Raw genomic sequence first — 9,662 nt, 5'->3', positions numbered from 1 at the left:
GGGGGGGGGGGGGGAAAAAGGAAAACCCCAATTGTATACTATGTATACATAAAATCTTACAAGGTTTTACACGAGCATCTATATTGGTCCTCCAAAAAGTACGAAGAAGTGGCATTAATGTAAAAACTAAAAAGATGCTTCCGAAGAGCCACAAATATGTTTGGTAAATCTAAAATACTTCCAAGAGACTCTATTATCAACCCTGTATCAGCAATGAGGGATGAATCAACTGGGTTATTATCTACTATCTGAGAGAAAGGCACAAAAACTAGAACAGAATCAATGATTCAAAGCCACATGGGTCATACCCATATCATGCACAGTGCACCCTACACATGATTTTAAATAATGATATTTATGCATCAAAATCTTCTCGTATATATGTAGAGTTAAAAGCTAAAAGAACTTACGTTTCTGGCTCACTCTCTTCAATACAGCTATTCTGAGGACCTGAGGTAGAATACAGACGCTGCCCCTGCCATTTCAAACCTTGAAGCACCTGAACTTGTGCCTGTGGCTGGAAAAGAAAGGGGAGGATCTACAATTACTCACCTCTAGTGCACGCATATCTTATTCAATAGTTAAAGAATCCTTTATTGTTATTAGTTTTCAGTCTAAATTCAATTTAACTCCAGAAGCTATAGGCTAGATACTGCCAATTTATACTTAATTATGATTGAAGAAGAAGAAAGTGTTTAAAGACAAAAACATTTACCACAAATTTTGGAAGTAATATATACTTTATTAAATAATAAATTTCACAGCATTCTTTCTCACAATTCTAGGAGTATTTAATCTGAAGTAGTTTCCAACATCCAATTAAGATGAATGATTAATATTTCTTTCCTTATAGCAACCCACTTGTTGATTAATGGTAAGTAAAAAAAGCAAGGCCACCAAAACCCCAAATGTTAGCAAAAAATAATCCCCGATTAACACTGACGAAAGAAAAAGTAATTTTCAAACTTAACTAAAGATAGAAGCACAGGAAGAACCCAAAAGAATGAAAAAGTACCAATAGTGCATTGATTATCCTTTTTCTTTGATAATAAATTCCACTTAATCATCAATAGAAAGCACAGCTAATATTAAATTCTAACGCATAGAACAAGCCATTAAAATAGTTTATCATATCCAATTCAAGGGAAAAAAAATTGAGTCCAACAACACGTGGGAATGAGGATTCAAAACTCTAACTTTTTGGTCAATAATAAATGTAAGTTGAGTAATTGCTAAAGTTGGCAGTTAAAAAAAATTATTTTCCCAAAAGTTCATGTATATTGACCTGAAAACTAACGTAGCTAAGATTTAACCCATATCAGTATTAGCTATTTATTGTGAGCTTGAGCAACCACAATAGTTTGAATATTCAACTAAAAACCAGAAGGACAAACTTATATCACTCCTAGAATTTAACTAACCAGAGGTCGCCAGTATTTAAAAAAAGGCCCCCGAATGCAACTTGCTTTAGCCACCAGTAAAGACTGCCCTGTTAGAGGAAAAGAGGATCAAAAGAATTATCAGAAACAAAAAAAAAAAAATGCTGCATCGTTACACTGAATGAAGAAGCATGTCAAAGGAATTGTACAGAGGAACAAAAGATCATATTTATCTCTGAAACACCAAATCCAAATCAAAGCATCGACAATTGTACTTGAAGATGAAGCAAGAAAATATGAACCTTCTTCAAAAAATCTGAAGTTCTTGGTGACTTATACTTCTGTAATTTTTTAAGCGAACAAGTCCTAAACGAACATGACGAAATTGATTCTTTGTTCCAAACTCCACCATTCAGGTTCTTAAAATTTCTATAGTTAAATTGTGATTTGTGAAAGGGATTATTAAAAGAAGAAAAGCAAGGGATACTAATATACAAAGGACGGGTTAATATTGAAATGACTATGAAAAGTGTTGAGAAAGGGGACTTTAACAACTTCTGGAACGAGGTTCTGCAACTCTTTGGTGAGTGAAATTGTTTTTATCCTAGGAACACATACACGTATCTCCATAAATTAATCTTCTTCCAGAGAAGGCAACCAAACAAAAGTACTGAATACTCAGTTCTATGGAAGCGGAATTTGTGGAAAAAAAACGTATAAAAACACATAAACTCGAAGAAGGATCAATCAAAAGGTAAAAAGACCCTCATACTGACAATCTAGAGAACAATCTATAGATGTCTTCCAAATTGATGTGCACTAACAAAACCATCAATATAAAAGTACTTCAAAATGAGGGAGGACAGCATACCTACGAAGAGCTCTTTCATCATCCGAACTCCATTCCTTGAAAGTTTAAAAAGCGACATGATAATACCTGCTATTACAACACCACCTGCAAGAACATACCAAATACATAATAAGGGATAGAAGTTACATCACAGAACAACTTTCTCAAGTCCAATCAAATTACCACATTCTTCAAATTTTACCAAATTACTCATAGCTACCAAATCCTCAAACATCAAAGAACCTAACCCCAGTCCTACAGCAATCAAGAACATCAAATAATTGAAAACTTGACGCAATATAAAGTGTGGATTAAGCAAATATTTCCGGCCATCAACCTACAATGTGGGCTGTCCCAAAACGATGGAGTTTCACTCTACAACACGCACATTCTTCAATCAAATGAAGCTATAAATAGAAAATGAACCTACAGAATACGAGCAGCCGACAAAACCAACTTGGATTTTCTTTGGTGTCTGCAAACTATCAGCTGGAAGCTGAAACAGAGACGATAATGGCTTTCAATCGATTGAGAGGTGTGCTTTCGGGAGAAGGCCTCAGTTTTGAGAAGGAGAAGGAGGTGCGCTTCCCTCTGCGAGATAGAGATTCAGAATTTTCCGTCCAAAATACGTCGGATTTTGGTAGGATCGAAACTAAGATCGAGCTGATTCCAAAAATTAAGCCATGGTTGAATCGAAGAACAAAGAAGAAAGAGAGAAGAAAAAACAATCGGTAGTTGGCGTGACGGCGTGAGGTTGCAGCTGAGGGAGAGTGGATGGACGCAGGGTTTAAGTTTTTCCTCTTTTTTATTTATTTATTTTTTATTTTTATTTTTATAATTTTAATTCATACTTAATTATATCAATTAAATTTCTAAAAGAAATTAATTTTAAATAATAGATAAGTTGATTTATATTTTTAAGTGATTTTAAAGATAATATTAATCATAAAACTATAAAAAGAGAGTAAATGCGGCTCAGGTTCACTACTAGCCTGTCTTTTATGCACTTTTCCTTTCGGATTTTCCCTCAAAGTTTTAAAACGCGTCTGAGATAAGGTTTCCACACCCTTATAAATGATGTTTTGTTCTCCTCCCTAACCAATATGGGACATCACAATCCACCCCGCTACGAAGCCCAGCGTCCTCGCACTCTTTTCTTCTTTCAATCGATGAGAGACCGCCACCAAATCCACTCCCCTTCTGGGCTAGCGTCCTTACTGGCACATCGTCCGGTGTCTGTCTTTGATACCATTTGTAACGCCCCAGATCCACTGCTAGCAGATATTCTCCTTTTTGGGCATATGTGTTTTAAATCCTTGAGAGAACATCCGAAAGGAAAAGCTAAAAAATGTTAATATCTGCTAGCGGTGGATTTGAATCATTACAAAATGCTAGTCATAGATTAAAGTCGAGAGGAGTGGAAGGAAATGAACCGAAAGGTGATGGAGTAAAGATAAATAGTTTACATCTTATTCGAACAATAATGTCATTTCTAAATATCTACTCTTTAAAAGTTTAAAGATATTTTTAAAATTTTGAAAGGTTACTCGTATATAGACTAATTGTGATCGAGTTGTATCCTAAATAACCATACAAAAGACAGTTATGCAACTAGTCTGGCTAGCATTTGATGATCCATGAATGGCAAGGGAAAATGGTCCTTGCATCTTTTGTAGTCCATGCACACCCTCCACTCATAATTCTCATTTGATACTACAGGTATCTCTCGTTTCTTAGGAACACGTTGAAATGGGCTAACCCATCGACGGTTGAAAATTGGGTAGATTGTTCCACCATCCAGTTACTAATCAAGTTTGGTTCATTGAGTTTTTTAGGGTCTATTCAAATGGAAAAGTATTAGAATATGGACTCCCGAACCAAATAGATCAATAGAGAATTTGATAAGCCAATAATATACTTCCTACTCTTCTGTCTATCATCTGTCAACAAGTATCGGTCGCATGTGGTCAATCAGTACACACGATATATGTTTGTAAATAAATGAAGATCTTTTCCGTTATGAGTAGTAAGTATTGTTTATCAAAAAGAAACTGAAAGATTATATCTGGGCTAGCTCAACTCTACCCCTACCAAAGACCTGAGCCCTTGGGGTGGAGGTGAGCGTTAATACAATTTCACACTATTCATCTTTTAGAAAAAAGGTCACCAATCAATTACGAGAAATTGACCCTAATTTTGCAGTTTTTTCGTTTACAGTACCTTTAACGTGACATGAGCATGCAAGGGGTTCTCAAGGGTCCATTGGCTTTTTGACCTATCAGAAAGGATCTCGAAAGATATGGAATACCTCCCTCCTAGCCGAACATACAAAATTCATCGGCTTTTTACGTAATTTAAACTACTAACAAATTTTATTTAAAATTAATTTAATTTACATACCAAAATACAAACAGTGAAAAAATTTGCAAAACAAAAAAATATAAAATGCCAAACCAGAAATGCACAACAAAATCATCTGTTCGTTTGAGCCATCTTCTTCAGGGCATCTAACTTATTCTCAATTTATCTGGCTTGCCCCCATTGACATGTTTGTGAAGAAACCCAACCTCCTTCATATGCCTCTAAGGCTACTTCCACCTCCAAATTCAGCCATGGCTTCTGCTTAGAATCGATTCTACTTCTACCCATCTCTACCTAATCTTTCTCTTCTCCTTTCGCTGCCCTGTTCCGACAAAAGAAGAAAGGTGCGGCCAAATCCCCCTTTTGCGTTAAATTTGAATTGATCAATGCCTTCCAGAGGGCATCTATAAGGTCGCTCGTCGCAATTGTTTCGATCCCATTTGCATGCTGCATTGAATTTTGAGTTCTGGGTCATTGGAAGTTTAGTTCATGGCGCTCCAGTCTTCGATTTTGGGTCCGCCCGCCTTCTCTATTGGCACGAAACCCTTTTCTCTTCTGCATTGCTATCGATATAAGGCTGTACCAGTAAGGATTTTTCGGAGTAATAATCGGTACCCTAGTCTTTATTCGTCGAATTGCGTTCAATTTCGTAGTTCTGGAAGCATTTTGTGTACAGTTTATGAAGAAACTGATGCGTTTGCAAATGGAGCTCGTTTGGGATGTGGGGTTAGTGCGAACTCGAACTGTTCAAGTGTTCCTGAGCCGAATCGAGATTTTGTTAGAGAAATTGCTAAGCGTGGGGTTGTTTTCACTGCAATTGTGTATGGTGTGCTCGTTGTTGGCTGTAAAAATGTATTGGCAACTGAGGGTATGGTTAGTTTTGGCAGGGATGTTGTTGGGCAGGGGATATTGTCGTTTAGAAATGCGTGGCCAAAAGCGTTGTTGGTCCTTAAGATTTTCAAGGAGCAGGGTTTGATTTTGGCTTTGCTTTTAGGACTCTCTGCGTTTTTCTCTATGGCTGAGACTTCAATAACCACACTATGGCCTTGGAAGGTAACCTATTTTTTGCACTTCATTTATTATCGTTCTCTGAGACTGAGTCGTTTGATTTATAAATGCAATTGTTTCTTTTGTCAATCAATTGCATACACCTGTTGCATGTTTCTTAAGAGCACTAAACAACCTTAACTATGTACATATATCTGCTTCTGGGCCCCTTTAAATGCCATATTCAACTTGGCTTTAATATCGATGTTCGGGAACTACTTAGAAAGCACTCCTTCAACCAAACAACCTTAACTATGTACATATATCTGCTTCTGGGCCCCTTTAAATGCCATATTCAACTTGGCTTTAATATCGATGTTCGGGAACTACTTAGAAAGCACTCCTTCAACCAAACTTACAAATTAGTTTGAATTATAATGTCTTGATAATACATATCAACTTCTTGTTCCCGAAGCTTGTCTGCGAATTGGGTTTATGCAACATTTGATTGCCTTCACGCTTCCTTTACTTCGATTAGCAATTAGAGGTTTGGAAAGGAGGCTTGTTAAGACGGGTTTAGGATTGGGAGGGCCAATTTTCATCTTATCGCTGCAATCAGTAGATGATAGGCTTCCTTTTGATTTAGTTTGGAAAGTCTTCCCTTTTTTTTTTTTCCCGAAAGTTCAACCATTGTGGGTGGAGGATCAAAGTAATGATTGTTGAAATGGTAGTTGGTGTCTTATCCACTAAACTATGCTCGGATTGGTTGAGATGGGATATCTTTGACAAACATTTATGAGCGGATGGACGGTTGATTCTTAAAGAAGATTGAAATTTTGAAGTAAGTATTTCATTACCTTTCCTTGCATTAATCAATGTATCTCGTTAAAAAATCATTGCGGATTTCAGGAAGAAAGACATTAATGAGCTGTTTGCCAAATTGTGATACAAGTTAATAGTGAAAACGAATCACAAAGCTACTTGTTTATGCAATGCACATATGCTCAGAATTTCTGGACAACAATTCTCAATATATTTGGATGGCATCTCACATTTCCTAGGGAGGTAAATGAATTTTTGGATATGGTCTTAACGTACACCCTTTCAAGAATGCAAAAGCCCTATTATGGAAAAACCTCATCATGGTTTCTTTTGGAATATGTGGAAATAAAGAAATTAGAGAATATTTGCAGAAAAGACGCAGACCTACATAAAACTTTTCGACAATGTTGTTTACCAGACTATATCTTGGTGTAAACTGTCTAATATTTTTACTTCCTCATTGCAAATTGGGAAGGTCTTTTGTAAACACCATGGTTTATACATCCCTTTTGTAAATTTCAATCATTAATGAAATTGTCTCTTATAAAAAAAAAATCTCCTATTACGAATGTGCGAAGCACATTAGGGAATATAAAATTCAACAGTTGTGTGGATGACTTGTCAGTGCTTACCTTATATCTTGCTTCAAAGAGTAATATCTTACCTTGAACCATATTGTGCCACCAAAAGTGTTGATATAATCTAGAAATATATGAGAAGTGTAGTTCGACCTTTGATATTGTTAGAGATTTGATGGGGGACTTTAAGAAAATCATGTTATGAGTATTGTAACATTTATAAACAGTTCATGACATTGAAATTTCATTTTATGGTAAAAAAATGTTTTACCTTAGAAAATCATCATACTCCAAAGGTTTCAACTTATATGAGTCGTTTGCAAGCTAGATTCATTAGTGACAAATAGACATGCTGTGCTATAAAGAAGATGCAAAGAAAACAAGGCATGTCAAGTTATAGGTGCTTAAATGATGTCTAGAGGACGACATTGATTATATTCTTTATGTTGTTTTGAGCTTGTCTTCGTTGATGCATGCCATGTATGATTACCATGATTATTGCAATTTTTTGGAGAGTATAGATGTAAATGAAACTTATCGATTTTGTGTTCTAGCTACCAAGTGAAGTGTTACTTGATTATTGCAATTGTTTCCCTTTTTTCACAAATACCAATTGGCAAGCCTTGTACAATCTTCCTAGTTTTTGTATTTGGAGGGATGCCTTATTTTCTTGGTTTTGTACATTATTCTGCTAATGAATGCTTTTTATGTCCATATAAAAGTAGTTCTTTCTTCTGCCTCAGTGTATTTGTTAACCTTTCTCTTTGTCTCTGGATCATGTACATGGTTTATCACTTTAACAAATTAAGAATATAAATGGGTATTTTTATTTTCTTTTTGTAATTATACTCATTTTAATAAATTGATAAGTTAATGGTTCTCTTTTGCTTCTCCTTTTTACTCTATATATCTCTCTCTCATTTTATTTCAGTTTATAAATTTTAATTCCATATAGGTACGTGAATTGGCTGAAAAGGAACCTGAAGATGGTGTCTTCAAAATGCTTCGTACTGACGTTACAAGATTTCTCACGACCATACTTATTGGCACAACGTAATACTCTTTTATTATGTCCCAACCAATTTTATAGTTTTTATCAACTTGTTTTTTCTCATCTTAGATTCTGCTGATGTACTTAGTGTGGTAAATATTGGGGCAACTGCGTTAGTCACAGAGGCTGCAACTGCAATATTTGGGGAAGCTGGTGTTAGTGCAGCAACTGGAGTGATGACTGTATGTACAAATGCCCTATCTTGAACAATTCAGAAGTATAAATTCTGGAATTGATTTACTGATAAACATACCCACTCATCTACCTACCTATATGTATCATACATGTATGTATGTCTGCCATGTACTTGATTATTGAGAAAAATGTATCATATTGTTGGCAAGAAATCTAGTGGAAGATAGAACAAGGGAATTTCAACAAACTCTTTCAACTTCTTAATGAGGGTGTATTAACTCAAAGGACGTTGAACGAAAAAGCTGTCATTGGCAATTTGAAAGGGTAAGGACTAGAAGAAGTTAGGGATGGTTTGGATTTCTAAAAGACTGTTTTCTATTTTGTAGGAAAAACTCAGCGAAAAACCTGTTTGGGCATATGTTTTCCAAGATTAGTTTCTTTCCTTTATTTTTCTCTTAGTTTGTTCTTACGAATAACCTATTTTTTAGAGTAACTGAAGATACTTTTGTTTGTTATCACAATTCTACAGATAGTTGTGAAATATCGTTAACATTATGAGCCACCTGAACACGTTTCTTAATATCCATTTTAAAAACAGTTTACGAGGCCAAATAGACCCTCAAAAGAGAGCAAAAGGAAATAAAAATTTGTTTACACTAATTTGTGATTTATATGTTGAGTAGTCTTCACTATTGGTTCTCAAGTGTAGCCCTTTATTTCTCTTATTTATCATTTATATTGAATGGGTAGGAGATTTTTATTTAAATTCGAGTTATCATTTGTCCTACTGTTAACATTGACATGGGCATCGTTTTTAGATATTTACATCTTTGTCTTCGGTATTTCTTTTTCATTTTATATTTTTGAGTGTATTCTTAATATAGAAACTATCCTAAATAAGCATTCGTTTCTGCACAAATTCATTGGAGATTTGGATCTCTTATCATCAAGGAGTGAGATTAGTATGTTATCTCTTCCTATCTCCCCGAATTATGTGATGAGTTAAATTGAATCATTGACTGCACTTGTGGAGAATTAAGGGCTACCTTTATTTTTCTTTTGATTCTTTATCAGGACAAGCTTAAGCATATCGACCATAATAATATAGCCCTGATGACGTACATGTGAGACAATTGAAAATTTTGCTTGTAGTAGAGACTGTTGTTTTATGATTGAGGAGATGCTTCTAAACTCTCCCTTTCAGGATAAGGGTGGAGTTTTGTGCCACGCGGTTCTTTGCTGCTCTATGGGTATTTGGCTAGAGGAATAGTAAAATTTTTAGAGGGGTTAAACAAATCTTGGGAGGAGGTTTGGGAGTTACTAGGTTTAATGCATCTTTATGGGTGTTCTTCCTTTGGGCTTTCTGTCGTTATCTGTTTGGTCGCATTCTTTTATAGTTAGTTTTGAGACATCTTTTGTGGGCTATCTTTTTTGTATGCCCTTAGACATTTTTTTATATTTCATGAATGTGGTTTCTTACACCCCCCCCCCCCCCCCCC

The 9,662-nt window shown here is 35.5% G+C and overlaps 2 protein-coding genes across 4 annotated transcripts in view; one reads left to right on the top strand and one right to left on the bottom strand.

Moving 5' to 3' along the window:
* Window positions 1-3,020, bottom strand: part of LOC111480682 (2Fe-2S ferredoxin-like) — a 5,017-nt gene extending 1,997 nt beyond the window's left edge. The window contains exons 1-4 of one of the 3 annotated variants that reach the window (XM_023125847.1): window positions 2,660-3,020; window positions 2,251-2,334; window positions 1,422-1,489; window positions 411-517 (exon numbers count right to left, since the gene is read on the bottom strand). In XM_023125847.1, coding sequence (XP_022981615.1) covers window positions 411-517; window positions 1,422-1,489; window positions 2,251-2,308 — 233 coding nt within the window. In that variant the 5' untranslated portion in view covers window positions 2,309-2,334; window positions 2,660-3,020. Of the gene's footprint in view, window positions 1-410; window positions 518-1,421; window positions 1,490-2,250; window positions 2,335-2,655 lie in introns of all 3 variants that reach the window. The other 2 variants (XM_023125848.1, XM_023125849.1) reach the window with 2 other exon arrangements.
* Window positions 3,021-4,700: 1,680 nt separating this feature from the next.
* Window positions 4,701-9,662, top strand: part of LOC111480538 (putative DUF21 domain-containing protein At3g13070, chloroplastic) — an 11,805-nt gene continuing 6,843 nt past the window's right edge. The window contains exons 1-3 of the mRNA XM_023125640.1: window positions 4,701-5,643; window positions 7,933-8,030; window positions 8,117-8,210. Of these exons, the coding sequence (XP_022981408.1) occupies window positions 5,080-5,643; window positions 7,933-8,030; window positions 8,117-8,210 (756 nt within the window). The 5' untranslated portion in view covers window positions 4,701-5,079. The remainder of the gene's footprint in view (window positions 5,644-7,932; window positions 8,031-8,116; window positions 8,211-9,662) is intronic.

This window comes from Cucurbita maxima, unplaced genomic scaffold, assembly GCF_002738345.1.
Source record: "Cucurbita maxima cultivar Rimu unplaced genomic scaffold, Cmax_1.0 Cma_Scf00006, whole genome shotgun sequence".
Lineage (NCBI taxonomy): Eukaryota > Viridiplantae > Streptophyta > Magnoliopsida > Cucurbitales > Cucurbitaceae > Cucurbita > Cucurbita maxima.
The sequence above is the reverse complement of the archived record's forward strand: the minus strand, read 5'-3'. Positions and strand labels throughout refer to the sequence as shown.